The 17,936-nt window shown below is 45.5% G+C and overlaps 1 protein-coding gene across 1 annotated transcript; it reads right to left on the bottom strand.

Moving 5' to 3' along the window:
* Positions 1-2,317: 2,317 nt before the first annotated feature.
* On the bottom strand, positions 2,318-16,267 carry LOC306661368 (protein Wnt-5b). The gene is made up of 4 exons (XM_079140346.1): positions 16,009-16,267; positions 14,338-14,585; positions 8,991-9,283; positions 2,318-3,766 (listed from the first exon to the last, which is right to left on the bottom strand). Exons 1-4 carry the CDS (start codon positions 16,086-16,088, stop codon positions 3,308-3,310), a joined length of 1,080 nt encoding a protein of 359 aa, XP_078996472.1. The 5' UTR covers positions 16,089-16,267; the 3' UTR covers positions 2,318-3,307.
* Between the last annotated feature and the right edge of the window lie 1,669 nt (positions 16,268-17,936).

Below are 17,936 nucleotides of genomic sequence, written 5' to 3'. Positions count from 1 at the left end.
TGGAATCCCTGAGGCTGCAGCTCAAATTTCCATGTCCCCTTCCTGTTCTAATCATCTACAGTTCTTGGCAGAATTCATTTTCTTCCAGCTTGGTCAATCACATTTCTATAGCCTTACTGGTCACTTCACAGACAGCTGCTACTCCAGCAGGACTCAAACAAGCACCTGACAGTAGTTATAAATTCATAGGTCAGAGGATGCAACAGTCACACTTGGTATTTGCACATATGTCCTCCTCCCATGCCATAAAGAGAACACCAACTTACTCCACCCACTTGTCATGACTATGTAGAAATACCTCCATATAAAAGGAACTTTTCAGTCAGGCATTGTGGTCCATGTAATCCCAGTGACTCAGGAGGCTGAAGCAGAAGGATTACAAGTTTGAGATCAGCCTCACCAACTTGGTGAGACTGTTTCGAAATTTAAAAATCTGGGGATAATGTGGTTCAGTGGTAAAGTGCCCCTGGGTTCAGTCCCCAGTACCAGAAAAAAATAAAGGGATTTTCTATCTTTGATGAATATGGAAATGACTTTCAAGGACTGTAGACAAGTCTGCCAACTAATTCCCCAGTATTTGTAAGGATGACTTGGATTTCAACTCTTAAATACTTTGAGCCCTTGATACAAGCAACTCCCCAGAACTCTAGAACAGTGATGTAGGAAAGAATAATATGTAGCTGGGGGAGTGTAACTCAATGGTAGAGCATGCTTATCATGCACAAAGTTCTGGGTTCAATCCCCAGCACATATACACATGAAAGTCAATATTTCAAGACCCTTATTATTATAGTTGATATGTAACTGGTTAGTTATGATTAAGTATGGTTAAGATGGCTCAATGACTATTAATGAAGCCAAAGGCATGGTTTTGAACTTTTATAGATCAATTAACTTCAATCACTTTCTTTTGTGGATGTTCACCATGAAAATGTGGACCAAAGGAATCTGAATAACAGTGTGAGTTTGTTCCTGGTAAAATCACCCTTTGTTGGCCTGTCATTAGGTCCCTCTTTAGCTACCACAGATGCAAGTGGCCTTCGTGGCCATGCACATCCTCAGGCAGAATTGTTAGACGATTTTGCAATATCATTTGCTCATTAAAACCCAAGTTAATCCTTAATTCCATTATTTCCCCAGAAATAAACTTTTCTGGAAGGAAATCAATATTTATGTAGTTTCTAGCTCACCAGAAGGCTGGTTACTCTGGGGCAGCCTGGCTCCGTGTTCTTCTCAATAGCTCCTTCTTCCCTTTTTGATTGATTTATTTTATTTTAGTGGTGCTGGGAATTGAACCCAGGGCCTCATGCATACTAGGCAAGCACTCTGCAACTGAGCCACCATTCCTTCATTTCTAGATTAATAACATCTCTCTCTCTGTATTCCTGAGTTATATCTTTCTCTCTTTCTCTCCTGGCCCTAGATACTGGGGTCCAAAGCTGCAGACGGCAATACAAAGAAGGCTGCAGAGAGTCTCCCCGCTGCCTGGGGTTTACCAAGGATCTGGGAACACACCAGCATTAACTCAGAAAGCTGCAAAATGCAAGGAGGGAAAATGGTAGGCACATGTGAGACTTATACTAACATTTCAGAATTCTTATGTTCATAACAGTAATAGTAATGGCTACCATTGATTGTTTACCTTTGTGCTAGCCCTGGGGGAGAATGCTTTAATGTATTACCTTATTTAATTCTCACAATATTTTCTCTCTCTCTAATCACTAGACTAGAACTCTATAAAAAGTCTCAATTTCATTACCTCTTTTACACATGCAGCAGGGTTCTAAAACTCAAATCAAAACTCAAAGAGGGCTGGGGGTATAGCTCAGTGGTAAAGCACTTGTCTAGTATGCATATGGCCCTGTGGTAGATCCCCAGCACCATTAAAAAAAAAAAAAAAAAAAAAAAGAATGACATTGAATCATACCACTTGAAGAGATCTGCACAAAATAGTGAGAAAAGCAATAATCAGAGAAATAAGGGTAATATTAATCTCGTAAGAAAAGATCTGGGGCTGGGGTTGTGGCTCAGTGGTAGAGCGCTTGCCTTGCATGTGTGAGGCACTGGATTCACTCCTCAGCACCACATAAATAAATAAAATAAAGGTATTGTGTCTATCTACAACTAAAATTAAAAAAAAAAAAAAAAAAAGAGAGAAAAGAAACAACCTATCCTGGGTTGGGGGTGTGGCTCAGTGGTAGCAAACACACTTGTCTAGCATGCCTGGGTTCCATCCTAGCACCAAAAATAAAATAAAATATCAAAGAAGACTCATGAAAGATGATTGTGTGTCCAAATAAGGAGAGGGAGAGAAACCTCGGTGAAGGATATTTAATGTCAGAGGGAAACTGTACATCTGGGCAGAGATGAAGAGAACATGCCAGGCCATCTGGGCCTGACCTGCCCACATGTCCTGTTGTCCATGAGGCCTCCCAGCCTCCCTTGATGGATGACAGCAGCAGCAGTACAAGTTTCCTCTCCCTGTGAGGGAGGTCAGTGCAAGGTTCGCTCGGTCCCATGTTGCACCTGGGTTTCCGCAGCCCAGGCATACAGATTCAGTTAATGTCTTTCCTGACACAGCAGATCACGTGACCCACTTTCCTCCTGGGGCAGAAATTCATAGCAAGAGCTAGTGAACTGTGGAGGAAGGGTGATTCTTCCTGGAAAGACAGGCCTCAAGGGCTCTCAAGAGGTGCAGATCCCTTTGTGGTCACCAGGGTCCAGGTGACATCAGACCTCTCTTTGTGTTGGAGAGGAATCCAGTCTTGCAAGTGTGGATTCTTAAGTGTGCACACAGAAAAACAAGAAAGCATTGGGCCCCTTACCAAACTAATCTATATTCTGGACAAGACCCTGCAGCCATCAGGATTTATGCTGAGGTCCTGTCACCTTCCACAGGGCCTCTTGGCCTTGTGGCTAGGGTAATAGGGCAACTGGGTTATTATCTACCCAACAGACTCCAGACTTCCAGACAGGATCATCTCCATCTAACCACTGCCTCTCTCCTCAAGGCCATGATGGATAGACAGTAAATATTTCCACATCCCTACATCCTGAGAGTCCTCACCAGGGGAAGGAAAGAAGCCTGTTCTCTCTCCCACTAGAAGCAGAGAACCAGTAAAGCCCAGTCCTCAAAGATCGCCAGCGTCTCTTAAATAAGCTTTTCCTTTCCATTTTCTTCTTTTAATTATTTATCATCCATCCATTTATTTATACAAATATAAAATATATTTATATAGATTTATATAATATAGACTTTTGTGAGGCAGAGTGGAGGAGAGGGTCGGGAGAGCAGCTCCCTCCCAGGTTATTTACAGACATACTGGTCGACGATTTCAGTGCACTTTTTGCACTTGACAAAGCAGCACCAGTGGAACTTGCAGTGGCAGCGCTCCACCTGAACGCTCTTGAACTGGTCGTAGCCACGGCCACAGCACATGAGCTCACAGCCGTCCATGCCCTCTGAAGTCTTGTTGCAGAGGCGGCCCTGAGTGCCCAGGGAGCCTGTGGTCTCATTGCGTAGGCAGTAGTCAGGGCTGGGGTCTACGTAGACAAGGTCCTCTGGGGTGGGCTGGTTGAAGCGGCTGTTGACCAGCTCCAGCTTGCCCTTGCGGGTGATGCGCATGGCAGCTGCGCTGTCGTACTTCTCCTTTAGCTGGTCCCCCACCTTGCGGAACTCAGCCAGCTGAAGCCAACAGGTCTTGAGGCTGCAGGAGCCTGAGACGCCGTGGCATTTGCAGGCTACATCTGCCATCTTATACACAGCCTGCAGGGAGAAAGAAAGAAAAGAATAAGGAGATTCCCTGAGGGATGAGGTCAAGAGGGTGGTGAGGGCCGGGTGCTATGGCGTATGCCTATAATCCCAGCAACTCAGGAGGCTGAGACCAGAGAATTGCAAGTTTGAGGCCATCCTAAGTAACTTAGTGGGGCCCTCAGCAACTTAGTAAGACCCTGTCTCAAAATAAAAAAATAATAAGGGGCTGGGGATGTGTCTCCATGGTAAAGTGCAAAAAAAGAAAAAAAAAAAAAAAAAGGATTACATAGAACACTAGAGAGGCAACACAAGATATTCTTATCCACTTACAAGAATAGCATTTGGGACACTTCCCCTGTTTACTTTATCAATTTCGTGTTCTATGAAATGCATTACAACACATGTCATTTTTATAATCAGGGGAAAAAAAAAAACTTCCTTCCTTTCTTTCTTTCTGTTTTGTTTTGCAGTGCTGGTTAGCAAACCCAGGACCTTGCACATACATGCAAGGCAGGCACTCCACCACTGACCTACATTTCCAAAAGAATTCCATTTTTTTTTCTTCTTTTTTTCTTTTTCCCTTTTTCAGTGCTGGGGGGATTGAACCAGGGCCTCATGCATGCTAGGCTTTTTTTTTTTTTTTTTTTTTTTGACATAGAGTCTCACTGTGTTGCCCAGGCTGATCTTGAACTCCAGGCTGATCAAGCAATCCTCCCACCTCAGCCTCTCAAGTGCTGGGACTACAGGTAGGTACTGTCATGCCCAGTTCAAAATTTCCATCAAGGTCAAGGTCTCAAACAAATAAATAAAACCCCCCAAAATATGTTCAGCTTTTCCACAATCTGGAGCACAAGTCAGAAAAGAATTGAGAAAGAATTAAATGGTCCCTTTTCCTAGGTTGGTATTTGGTCACTGAGTCCATAGCCATCAGAAGTCTCCCATGAACCATCATGTCTATAAGCAAGGTCACTGTCTTCCACCCCAGCATCTCCTAGACACTCCCTGAAAAAGCCTGTGAGTATAGAGGAAGGCAGCAGATCATGTGCAATGGGAGAGCAAGTCAGTGGGCCTACCTATGGGGTAATTCATATGAAAACAAATCTACTCCAGAAGTCACTGAACTTCAACAATGTGGCATGAATTTAAACTTGGGTTATCCCAAGTCAAAATTTAAAACCAAGAGTAGACCAGAAAGCTGCTTACAAAGTGCTTTTCAATGAAAGCATACTGATGCATTGTGTTAAATAACCCTGGCAGCAGGCCCAGAGTGCAGATGGCAGGATAAAAAATGCACGTCTGCTTCAGAACATTTTCTTATGCCACAGCTATTGTCACCAACTGAGTCGGGATTCGTTTTTCAAGGGTTTCTCTTAGCTTTCTTTTCAAGAGTCCCCAGATTGTGTCTTTATTCAGTGCTAAGCAGAGACCACTGCAGGTGCAAGAATCTGCATAACCATCACCAACTCCTAGGACTATTGGCAAAACTCTTCCTGATTTTTTTTTTCTTGGTAGGGAATTATTCCCACTATTTTATGGTGGAGAAACTGAAGCTCTAAGGAATCTCAATAATCTGTCCAGGGCCACCCAGAAGGGAGCCAAAATGGTGATGATTTCTACACTCCAATTTTGGGACTAAAAGGCGGCTTAGGGTATGGAAGGGAAGAAACCCCGCCCCAAGGTTAAAGGCAGCAGCCCCAGACCCAGGGCACAAAGGAACTGACACCCATCCCAACAGGCACTTCAAAAACAGGGACTTCAATTATCCTCTGGCCCAAATCCCCTGGGCCTGAGCTGCAGTCTGACATTCCTCTGAAAATGGTCCCTGGTTTAGAGAGGGATGGCAGGCGCCTGGTGCTGCAGAAAGGAGGAAGCATTAAGGGTCTAAAACTGTGTACCTTGCCACTAAGTCACTAGGGGAATCGGATAAGCATCTCTAATGGGAATAAACTCTCAGGAGACCTGGGGAAAGAGAGTCAAAGGCAGACTTTACAGAGCAAGGACAGGAATTTCAGCAAAACAAATTGGAGAAGAAGAATGTCACTCCTTCACTATTTGAACATTCATTCCAACCTTGCTCTACTACAAAGACATTGTAGCGACTGCAATATTTGTATTTTTTCATGTTTTACTATTAATCATATATAAAGCCCTTCTGTAAGAGAAGGAGTCGGGGGAATCTCAATTTTTGGCCTTCTTGCTGACAAAAAAAAAAAAATAAATGTGGGGCTGGGGATGTAGCTCGGTGGTAAAGTGCTTGCCTGGCATATGAAAGGCTCTGGGTTCAAGTGCCAGTACTGTGATCATAAAAATAGTGATAGCTGTACCAAATGCTTTTTAAAATGTTTTAGTCTTACTTTTTGTCCTCTGGCAATGCCTTAAGTTCCTCTCCCACATCTGTCTACCTAATGGCGTGGCGACAAGCTTGGAATATGATAGGAAGATGATAGGAATGTCACAAGGATTACCCACAGGCTTTTTATCTGGAAAATGCTTAGAAACCTTTGAATGGTCAAGCAATACCAACCCACTAGTCTTGCCATCAGTGTCTAAGAGGGATCTACCAGAGACTTTCAAAGGCCAAGAGAAATTTCTGACAGAGTATACCCAAGATGTCAGATTACAGATTTTTTTTAAAAAATCTGGCCATAAAATACTAGTCCAGGATATTTTTCAATCCCTGCTTCACTTAGTCCCTCCTGGAGAATCTTCTGTGTAGGTGTGAGGAGGTGGAAGGTGAAATCCCTTTGGCCTCAGATGGTGATTGATGGAAGAGGCCTGTTTCTTGAAGAAGGGATAAAAAATAGAAAGAGACAAGAATTCCCAACTGAGAGCAGACAGAGGCAAAGAGAAAGATAAAGGGCTAGGGAAGAGGTGTGGAGACTGGAGGAAAGAGCCCCCACAAGCCTGGGAGACAGACAGAGGAAGCTGGGGAAGGTGTATAAGCGAGAAACAGGGCAGATGGAAGGGAAGGCACTGCCCAGATAAGGCCCAGTGCAAACAAACAAACAATTAAGGGCCATAAAGTGAGGAGCCAGCAGAAGTGGGGTCAAGACTGTGACTGAAAGGGGAAGAGCTGATGTCTCCCCTATCCCTCCAGGGCCACCTCAGCATCTGCCACAATGCCACACAGGAACTTAGCAGAGACTGCAAGCGGCCTCCTTCGTGAATTTGACCTCTTACTAGGAAGCAATATGAGAACTTCTCTTTGCATAGTCACATGTGCTCATCAAAAGATGAGCAAAGAAATATAGATGGCCATCCCTATCCTCGAACAAGATAAAAATAGAGTGAGTGATACCAAGATTGTTTTATAAACAATCTACTGAGCTTCCAATGTGAAAGCCTATGGAAAATGCAAAAGATGTTAAGGACTAGGTGGTATTTGAGCTAGGAAAGACTGGCAGCTCAAAAGATACCCAGAGAAGTTATCTAGGACAATTCCAGTCTCTATGCTCTAGCTTACTCCATAATAACCACGTATCAAAGCCAGGACCAGAACTCTAAGTGCCACAGACCAACTCCCCATCCACATACCCATTTCTGACTAAAAAAAAAAACCAAAAAACAAAAAACCTAGCCTTTGGATATGGGACAAATAACCAACTCTAATTTCTACTTGATGTCACACAGTGGATGATGTTAGGTCTACACAGATACTGAGTCCTGACAAGCCAACATTATAACATCCAGACTCATAGAAAAGACATATCCAATTCCATTTATTTGACATGTACTCCTATAAAACATCAGTTGATGTTTTGAACTTTTGACATACAAAGACATTTTGAAAAACATATCTATATCCTGTTACTGAATCATCAGTGAACCACCATTAAACTTCTGACCTTATTTCTTCTCAAAAAAATGCTGTTCTCTTTTTTAGTTTTTCTGGTTTTGCTGTAGCATCTCACTGGGGACCCAGAGCCAGCTGGCTGGACACATCCCAAGGAAGAAGTATGTGTTGCTTCCTAAGAGGCCCTTTGCCAACGCTCAGACATTTGCACTTCCTAAGGGGAAACCTAGAGGCACAGTCACATTGCCCTCCAGTGCCTGTCAACATCCACCACACTGAACTAGCAAAAGGCAGAGCTTTCTGCCTGCAGGTTTCCTGTGGCAAAGGCAGACCATGGCACAGCCAGACATGTGCTTGGAGAGGGATGCTCACGAATTAGGTGCAGGCAGAAAAGGAGTATGCTCTCGGCACTCCACAAAGGAAACTGTCCGAGTAAACTGCACAAACGAGAAGCCAAGCTCCCCTAATCCTGTGTTTCAGTTTCTTCTAATATTGAGGCTTAGAAAATGGCTGTTTTAGGTGAAATTGACAAGACAGGGTGCTGGAGCCTTAAAAAGATGGCTGTCTTTTCTCACTTCCACTCATGTTAAGAAACTCCTAGCAGAGGCCGGGGCACACCTGTACTGCTCTGGAGGCTGAGGCAGGAGGACCACAAATTCAGGCCAGTCTCAGCAATTCAGGGAGACTCTGTCTCAAGATAAAAAATACAAAGGGTTGGGGATGTAGCTCAGTTGTACAGTGCCCCTGGGTTTGATCCCGAGGAATCAAACACACACACACACACACACACACACACACACACACACACAAACTTCCATCAGAAACGTGTTTGCTTGAATGTGCTTTTCAGTTGGTGTTCTGGATATGTGTAGTAGCAGCTCTTAAAAGTCAGCTCTTAGGAAAACCTGAGCCTTTAACAAATCATAAATCCCAGACCAGGTCTCATGGCCTAAACTGCTAATCGTTTTCTCTGTTTTAATTGCAAGGAGGATGGATCAAGCTCTGTAAGTCTGGAGTCCTGTTCCAAACATTGCACCTAAGTCATACAGGGACAGACGTCCTATGAAGTGACAAATGACATTTCAAAAATGAGATCGGGACCCAGGCATGAGATTTGGCACACACCTGTCCTCCCAGCTACTCAGGAGGCTGAGGAAAGAGGATCATTTGAGTCCAGAAGTTTGAAGACCAGCCTGAGCAACATAGCAAGACTCTGCCTCAAAAAACAAGCAAAACAATAACAACAAAAAGTGACAATTGAATGTGCCGACTGGGAAATAGAGGCTTTGGAGAGGGATTTGTTCAATAATGGTATCTAGGTCAGCAACCACAGAACCTCCACAGCTGGATTCCTTGATAGCCAAGTCACAGCTCCTGGCTTAGCCCAGGAAGTGTCAACTGGCCTGCGGTGTGTGGGGAGGGGAGGGTAGAGGTCCTTCTTACCCTTCGACCTGCCTCGTTGTTCTGCAAGTTCATGAGCACTCGGCCCTGCTCCTCTGATCCCTTGGCAAAGTTCTTCTCCCGCTCCCGGGCATCCACAAACTCTTTAGCAAAGCGGTAGCCATACTCCACATTGTCCCCACAGCCACCCCACAGCCAGTCCCGGGGGAGGTCCTTGGGCCGTGCTGTCCGGCTGCAGCCACACGTAGAAAGCTCACCCTCACGGCAAGCACGGCTGATGGCATTTACCACCCCGGCGGCGCTCACAGCGTAGGTGAAGGCGGTCTCCCGGCTGCCTGCAAGAGGAGACAAGAGGGGTGTCAAAGGATGTCACCCTCCTTTATCAGAGGCCTTTCCTTCTTTCTACTTCCTCTTGATCCTTCCTCATGAGCCTCTCTCTGCTGTGGCCCTCCCAGGGGTGGGAAACACTGTCTGGAGGGGCACCTTCTATTCCCACAGCTCTAACAGTTGGAAACTCCTCTTCACAATGGGCTGAATTTGCCTCTTTTTTACCCCTGCCTCTTGCCCTTAGTTCAACCCTATGAAGCCACACAGAATCAAAGGAATCCCTCCATGCCTGGCCTCCACTCATATTCATTACAGAGAAGTCTATAGGACCTGAAGTTTCCCAGGAGAAGACCTAAATTGAGGGAGAGTGGCATCCAGAAATTTATGCACCATGTGGGACTAACAGAATGAGACTGAGAAAGAAATCATGGAATCAATAGTAGAAGTCCGCATCCTAGCAAAAATTTCTCCCTCACAGATGAAATTTCTCACCACTCTAAGAGCTACACATCTGTCTTTTTTATTGCTGTCATTATCTAGCAAGGTAGTGGCAGAGACCAGAAATGGAAAGTGAACTAGAATCACAATGTCCAAGCTGTCTTCCTCTCTTTTCCACAGTATCCACACTGCCTCCTAACTCAAGAGCAGTGGGGGACCACACCCCAAGGGCAACTACAATTTCAGACACCAATAATGGTCCCTCTAAATATCCAGATCATTCCCAATAGAAAATTCCAACTATGTTCCTTTTGATTTCTATAGCAAATCACTTAACTCATATGATTTATGTTCTACTTCAATGAAATGTTTATAAAAATAATGCTCAACCTCCAATATGCATATCAAAAATAAAAATGAGACTTCACATCCACTGGAGTAGCCATCATCGAAGATACAGCTGATAACAAGCTGGTAAGGTTATGGTACCCTTCTGTACCATTAATGGGAATGTTAAATGGTGCAGCTGGTTTGGGAAACAGTCTGGCAGTTCCTCAAAAGGCTAAACATAGAGTTGCCATATGACCCAGCAATTCCACTCCTAAGACTGTACTCAAAGGACATGAAAACATGTCCATACAAAAACACATGAATGCTCATGTGGCATTATTCATAATAGCCAGAAAGTAGAAACAACCCAAATATCCATCTATGGATGAATGGATAAACAAAACAGGGTATTAGCCATACAATGAAATATGGGATATTATTAAGCCGTAAAAGGAATAAAGTCCTGACACATGTTACAACATGGTGAACCTTTAAATCATTATACTACGTGAAAGAAGCCAGTCACCACAGGCCTCATATTATATAATCCAGACTAGGCAAATCCATAGAGACAGATTAGTGGTTGCCTAGGGCTGGGAGGTAGGGGATGGCGAGTGATAGTTAAAGGGTGTGCAGTTTTTCCACGGGGTGCTGAAAATGTTCCAGAATTACTGGTGATGGTTGCAAGCCTTGTGAATATACTAAAAATCATTGAATTGTATACTTTAAATGATGAATTGTAAAAACAAATCAACAACAAGAATAAACAGTAAACTGTAAGATATTGTGAATTACATCTCACAGAGTTGTGATAAGAAATAATAAGTAATACCCATGCAGACACAGATGTGGAAGTAGGGAGTGGTTCTTAGCAGGAAACAGGTCCAGACCTGGTCTCTAAGACAGCACTGGGCAGAACTTTCTACTCTCCCTTTCCTCCTTTCCTTTGTCCCCATGATCAGAAGTAGACGTCCCACAGTCCTGTCTTGGCAGATGCAGAGGGCAGCAGTCTCCATCAATTAACAGGTCTGCAGTGATCCCCACTTGGCCCTACGTCTTCATTACCTCAGCACCACAGTGACATATACAACCAGACTACACTAGGTGAGTCAGTTTTTCTTAATTAGCCAGGGGTCAGCTTCTAGTCAACCGTGGAATAGGAATGCCCCAAGAAAAACCTAAATGATGGCAGGAAGTTCCACTCATGATTCAGCCATCAGGACTGATGTTTGAACCAGTACTGAACCACAGCCAGACTTGAGGGATCTGCTCTAGCGGCGTCAGACTGTGACACTGAGGACCTATTTGGCAAAAAGACCAAACAGGCTTTTGGTGATGCAGGTTGAGTCCTACTTTGAGGGATTTATCCCTAAGAAATCTTCCTATAATGAAACCTCAACCCCTGACATGGTGTCCTGGGAAGGAGTCTTTGAAGCTATAGCCCATCCACTGGGAACACTCCTTGTTCAGCATTCCTCGGGGAAGCCAGAGGGGCTTTCAAAGCAAACTTGTATCTTTTTTTGTATCTGATACCAGGAATTAAATCCAGGGGCACTTTATCACTGAGCTACACCCCCAGTCCTTTTTATTATTTATTTTGAGACAGGGTCTTCCTAAATTGCTTAGAGTCTCACTAAGTTGCTGAGGCTAGCCTCACACTTGCTGTTCCTCCAGTTTCAACCTCTGAGTCCCTGGGATTACAGGCATGTGCCACCACACTCAGCCTGCATCTTTTTAAAATGACTCTCATCACCAGAATGTTCTTCATATTAAAAAAACAAAATCTGCCTCCTGACAACTTCTGCCTGCTGGAACGACACTGTCTAATTCCTTTTCCATTTGACAGTTCTTCAGTGTTTGAAAACAAGTAATATGCCTTTTGTGCTTTCCTTTTGCAAGTTACATATGTCTGATTTCTTCCACCATTCTTTAGCTAAATGTTTTTCAGAGTTGAATCAGCCCTTACAGAATTGCCGTTTACAATAATGTACTTGCAGGTGAATGTCATACAATCTGACAGTGCATGTACTATGCACTCTGACAGTTCCAGTCTCTCAAGATGGTTTGGGATCTGTACATGCCCTCAGGTTCATTAGCTGTCACTTGTAGTCACTTTGCTTCTGTTGGTCCAGGAGGGGCAACATCATTAGACACTGACTGTGGGTAACTCTGCCTGCATGGGGCTGCATTTGGATTTCTGGAAGCAAAGCAGTAGAGCTACTTTCAGCAAGAAGAACATGAGGCTTTAGAATGGATAAGCAATGTGGGGGGAGAGAGCTTATATTTACATGTGAAACAACTCAGAGTGACAACTCGAACCACCTCAAATATATAAGGCTAATAAACCATCAGCCATACAGCTACTGGATAGACCCTGCATCTTCTCCTTTCAGGCAGAGAGCAGAACAACATCCCTCTGTCCTCTCACTACCACAGCAGTCAGCTGCCAGGAAGGTGCCTTGGGTCTCCTCAGGGGACAGGTGAAGTGCCAAGGCTCTTCCGAGCGACTGCTGCCCTCTGGTGATGGACTTTTGCAGCAGCTTCAAAGAAGGAAGAAACCTTTGGAAATCCCAGACCAGACAGTGAGATTTTTTTCACCAGGAGCTACCCTGGGACCAGTGGGAGAAAGGGAGGACAGCTTCCCAGGAAGTGTGAGCCTTCAGGAAAGCTACAAAAAGGAGTGGGGAAAAGCATCCAGTTTATTTTAGAAGAGGGGGCAGTGAGATGTGCTTTCTTCCATGGGGTCACGTTCCACCAGTCATTCGGCCACGCAGTCTGAACCCAGAAGATCATCTAGTGCTGCCACACTTTATTTCCTAGATAAAACCTCACCCACTGACCTTCACCTGAATGAAATAACACATGAAAAGGACCCAGTTAGTGGCAGGCACACATGAGGGCCTCAATAATTGTCTGCTCCCTTGAGGTGATTAGAGGATGCCTCTGTGTCCACAGGGATCACACTAGTGTTCTCACCCCAAAGACAGGACAGGAAATGCTGCTGAGACTTTCACTGGGAAGAAGGGGCGAATACCAACGGACTGCTAGAAGAATCTACAAATTGTGAGTAAATCCCACTTAACCCCAAGTCTACTCTTTCAGAGAAGTTGTCTCCTAAGACTGTTCTCAGAACACAGGAGCATTCCATTTTATGTACCTTAGGTTGATCCCCAAAAAGAGAGCAGTAAAGTTCAAAGTGTACTTTCCCCCTGTTTTTACTTCTCAACATGAGATAGAGAAAAGAAGTCTGGAGTAAGTAGGAGGACAGCAGGCCCGCCAATCATCCTTGGTAATACAGGGTTTCAAATCACTGGCTCCCCAAGCTCCCTGCCAAAGGGAAAGCCCAGTTCCAGGTAACTCCAGAATGTGACCTTCTGATGGGAAGCTGTCCTGGGAGAATGTGAGACAGGACAGAATACAGTGCTCCAACACCTTCCTTTTATGGCCCTGGGGATAAGACCCAGTAGAATAGGGCCGGATTTCTCAATTTCTTGCCACGGAGGGGAGGATTGCATTTCAAAAGAACCTAAAACAATTAGACCTCAGATCACACCTCTATCTAAGCAATAGGGCAGCCAAAGAATCCTGGACCAGCAGTGGGAGAGAAAAGAAGGGACAGGAATCCAGGAAGACTTGGCCCTCTCATCTTTCTTCTTTAGTCTGTTCCCTTCCCCCACTTTCCCTGTCTGTCTCTCTCTGTCTCTGTCTCTCTCTCTCTGTCTCTCTCTCTCTCTCTCTCACACACACACACACACACACACACACACACACATACATGCACACACCCTTTCAAATGAAAAAGCTAACACTAGCTCTGGGCGGGGTTAATGACAGCTATCACTAATTTGGCCCAAAGTTTCTAACTCTCTTTGGAGGGTCCAAGTCAAAGAGGCAAACATCTTATACATATTCAGGGCTGTAATTTTGGATCTCTACCCAAGACTCTAAAAAGACTAAAAGGGAGGCCCTTTTTGTCTTGAGACAAAAGCAGCATGATGGGCAGATCTCCTAAGCCACTCTAACTCAACTCAGATGTTCCACCATGGGTGAGTCACACAGGGCCTGCCAGGGTGCAGTTGGAAAGCAGAGGCTATAGGGACATGGAAGATTATCCAGGATGCTGCTACTTTATATACCTGCCTCTTTCCCTTCTTGAATGCTGCTGCCAAGCCTAGAAAACACCCAAAAGGCCCCCATCTGGGCTCTTAATGTGCCAGTCCTAGAACAGCTTAAATGAACCCAGTCAATATGAGCACAGTTTCTGTGGCCAAGCCATATTTTAGGGGCCTCTTACCTATCTGCATGACTCTGCCAAAGACAGATGTGTTGTCCACAGTGCTGCAATTCCATCGCCTCTGCCGGAATTGGTACTGGCACTCCTTAATACCCGTCTTGGCTCCCTCCCCGATGTAGGCCATGTGTTCCTGGTACAACTGGCACAATTTTCTCTGGCCAGGGGAGAGCCCAGGAAGCTGACTGCACACAGGCTGTGCACCGATGATAAACATCTCTGGTCTCTGCACCGGGTTCATAGCTAACGACCTACAATAGCAATCCAGAAAGCGGGGTGGGGGTGGGGAGGACAAAGAATGAGTGTGTGCCTGTGAGCAGTGTTAAGTCATTCATTTAACACATTTATGGGATGCTTTCTTGTACAAGGCCCTGAAGGACCAAGGACTTCTAAGGGTGAATTAGTAAAAGAGAGTTCATGTCTTAAAAGGACATATGGAAAGCTAGGCAAATGATACTTGAGATGCCAAATGCCTAAGACAGACAAGATTCTGAATCCACAGTGATCAGATAGGGAAAGCTCTTCCCTCAAGGAGAAGCATAAGGAGATGACCAGAATTTGTACTGGTCTTAAAGGTGGGGAGAAGACAGAGAAGGAGGTGGGGTGGGCAGGGCAGCTGTTCATGCAGCTGTTCATTTGAGGCAGAGGGCAAAAAAAGCCAAATTTGACACATGCCTGTTTGTGGAGTAGGAATGATTAGTTCAGTTTAGCCCTAGTGTAGGGTACGTGGTGGAAAGCATTTTCCGTCAGTGGAAATGCCTTCAAAATAGAATCCCAAGTACACACATCATAATATATTCTAAACATTTTCACTTCCATATCTCACTCCACACATGCCCTAACCCACTGTCAATCAGTTCAGAGATCTCCTTTTTTCTCATCATCTACCAGACATAATCAAGTGTTAAGTTAGATGAGAAAGCTACAGATTTGCCATCCAAATAAAAATGCAGGTGGGACACAGACCATGCAAAATAAGTAGTGATTGCCTGCCATTTCCATGTCAACTTGGCAATGATGGTGGTCTTAAAAACACAGAAAGACAAGCATGTTCCTGCAAATCCTTCATTTGGTCTTCAGAGGGTTAAAATAAAGGAATTTTATTCTCTGCCTCTGCTGGCAAAAATTGAAAACAAAAATTTTTAAAAACCCAGATATCAACATATATGTTTTTGAGATGGGGTCTTGCTGTGTTGCTCAGGCTGGCTTTGAACTTCTGGGCTCAAGTAATCCTCCTGTTTCAGTTTCCCGAGTAGCTGGGACTACAGGCATGTGCCACTGGAATTTTTTCTCCCTCTTTTTCCTTTCTTTCTCCCCCACCCAGTTCTGGGGATCAAATCCAGGGCCTCATGCATGCTATCAATATTTTTATTAACTCAATAAAAATAAAAAAGCTATTTCTAAAAATTCATGAGGATAGGGAAAGGTCCAGGAAAAAGGGATTGTGAACAGAATCAGAGAAAAAAAGCAAATGAACAAATCTTTTATGTTCAGGGAATTCTTACCTCTAGGGACTAGAGAGAAAAGGAGCTCTCCAACTTTGCCTGGGATGCAAGAGGCCCTTCATATTCCTATGGATAGGGTGTGATCACAACCCTTGGTGCCCCCTGTCCACACCTTTATTACCCAAGAAGCCTTAGGGTGCAGAGCAGGACCAAAGTCCCTCTCACTCACCACCAGGAGTTGGCATCCGTCAGCAGCTGGGCCCAGCTGGAAAGCAGAGCCGCAGTGAACAGCAACAGCAGGCTGGGCATGGTTGGCCTCAGTCCGCCCCAGTACCCTGGGACGGACAGCTTCCAAAGTGGGGCTTCCTGGAGAAATGAAGGGAAAATCAGGCTGCAAATGCAACAGACAAAGAAGACTAAGAGGGAGCAGAGGGATGCAGAAAAGTGCAAAGGATGGGCTCTGGGGTGAACCTGAGTCAAATTCTCCTGAAGGAAATTCAGCCCTTTCCAACCTCCACCTCTTACTGCTTATCCTCTCATCAGAGGGCTTTTAGGACTCCTAACCCAAACTGTGGGAGCCCTACTCAGGACCTAATTTCAACGGAGATAATGAGTTGAGAAACCAAAAAAGAGGAAAGAAAACATCATTTCAAGAACAGAGTGTGCGCAGTGCTGCGCACAGGAAGCTGCTTTGACTATTGCAAAGCACACCTCCCCAACTTCTACAACATCCAGTAAAAGGAGGAACATCCCCTCCACCTCTCACCTCAGTCCAGAGATCTACTTCTCTGACCTTCAGATTTTTCTTCGTAGGGGTTAAAGAACAACTGGTGAATTGGATTTGATCTATACCCAATAGGAGTCTTCCCTTTCCATCTGTATCCTTCTCTCTCCAAACAAGTTTTCTAAATCCCAACCCTTGTTTACCCTTAAAGAAGGGAGGAAGAGCGCGCACTTTCCACTTTCTCAAGGCAACTTCTCTGAGAAATGTAAAAGCCATTTAGCCAACAGCAAGCCGGTGCCCGTGCCCAAAAATATTGGCCACCCCTACCCCTTATGCCCACTGTATGGCGGTGGAGGAGTCGCACAGAACACCTTTCCCAGTTGCCGGCGAGGGACCCTGGACTGCGTCTCTTGCATCCAATGCCTGTTGCGGGGACGTATCTTCCAAAAGCCACCACCCGTCCCGTGTAGCATCAGAGAGCCCCACATCTTTGCCTTGCGCTTTAACTAACGCCTTTAACTAACGCCTGCGCCCCAGGATCCCAAAGCCTTTGGAAACATACGGAAAATCCATGCTTCTGTATCCTGGAGCGAGCAGATAAACACACACACCCTCCTGCTCACCTCCACCTCGCTTCTCCCTTAGCTTCCATCTGAGGCGGGACCCCATATTTCCAATGAGTCTTCTTCCCAGGACCCCTTACACCTCCAACCCTACACACACAAACACACAGCACTGCTCCAGGCTGCCCCCGCCTCCATCTCACCACGCTGGTCTCTGGGTTCTGGGTCACCAGGCTCTCCGGGAGGGGGCGGCAGGTGCTTTGGGTCATCAGCTTAGGAAATATTTTTGTCCTGGGGCCACCAGGAGAGAAAGGTGGTTTGAGCAGGATCCAGGAGCGCTGAGACAAGGCCTTTTCCCCACCCCCTTTTGGTTTTTCTTTTCGAGGTCTCATCTGGGGCGGGGGCACCAACAGGCAGGTGTGTGGGGCCAGCAGGGGGCAGATCAAAGAAGAGGCTCGCTCCTTCCCTTTGTCATGCAGAGCCAGCTCGGAAATGATCCGGCCTCTAGCGTGGCCTAACAGCTCCCCACACCCTACTTTCCTAACAGACCTCTCTTGCCTCTAAAGGATGCCCCCTCCCCCTCCTCTCGACCCCCCATAAATCCTCCCCCATCCCTCAGGGCAGGAGGTCTGTGAATGCATCCACTGGAACCAAGAGAGATGGAGCAGAGATAGGGCTGGCACCAGAAGCTAATGGCTTTATGGAGGGGAGGGGACCTGGTCCAGGGTAGGGAGGACGAGAGAAAAGCTTCAAAGAGTTTCCTTGTCCAAACATCCCCAACTCCACCTACCAGTCCTTCATGGGGACTAATTCCCTCCTGCTTCTCCAACCACCACCCTGTGCCCTTCTCTCTTGCCCACCCGAACATCC

The sequence above is a fragment of the Sciurus vulgaris genome (genome assembly GCF_902686455.1).
Source record: "Sciurus vulgaris genome assembly, chromosome: 5".
In the NCBI taxonomy this organism is placed as follows: domain Eukaryota; kingdom Metazoa; phylum Chordata; class Mammalia; order Rodentia; family Sciuridae; genus Sciurus; species Sciurus vulgaris.
This window is presented reverse-complemented; position numbering and strand designations above follow the sequence as displayed.

Bases quoted from the DNA above. Each gene is read 5' to 3' on its own strand.
- LOC306661368 (XM_079140346.1), bottom strand. From the start codon at position 16,088: ATGCCCAGCCTGCTGTTGCTGTTCACTGCGGCTCTGCTTTCCAGCTGG. The intron at 9,284-14,337 runs GTAAGAGGCCCC...CTCCTCTTGCAG, and splicing joins TGGCAGAGTCATGCAGATAG to GCAGCCGGGAGACCGCCTTC. The intron at 3,767-8,990 runs GTAAGAAGGACC...TTCTCCCTGCAG, and splicing joins ACAACGAGGCAGGTCGAAGG to GCTGTGTATAAGATGGCAGA.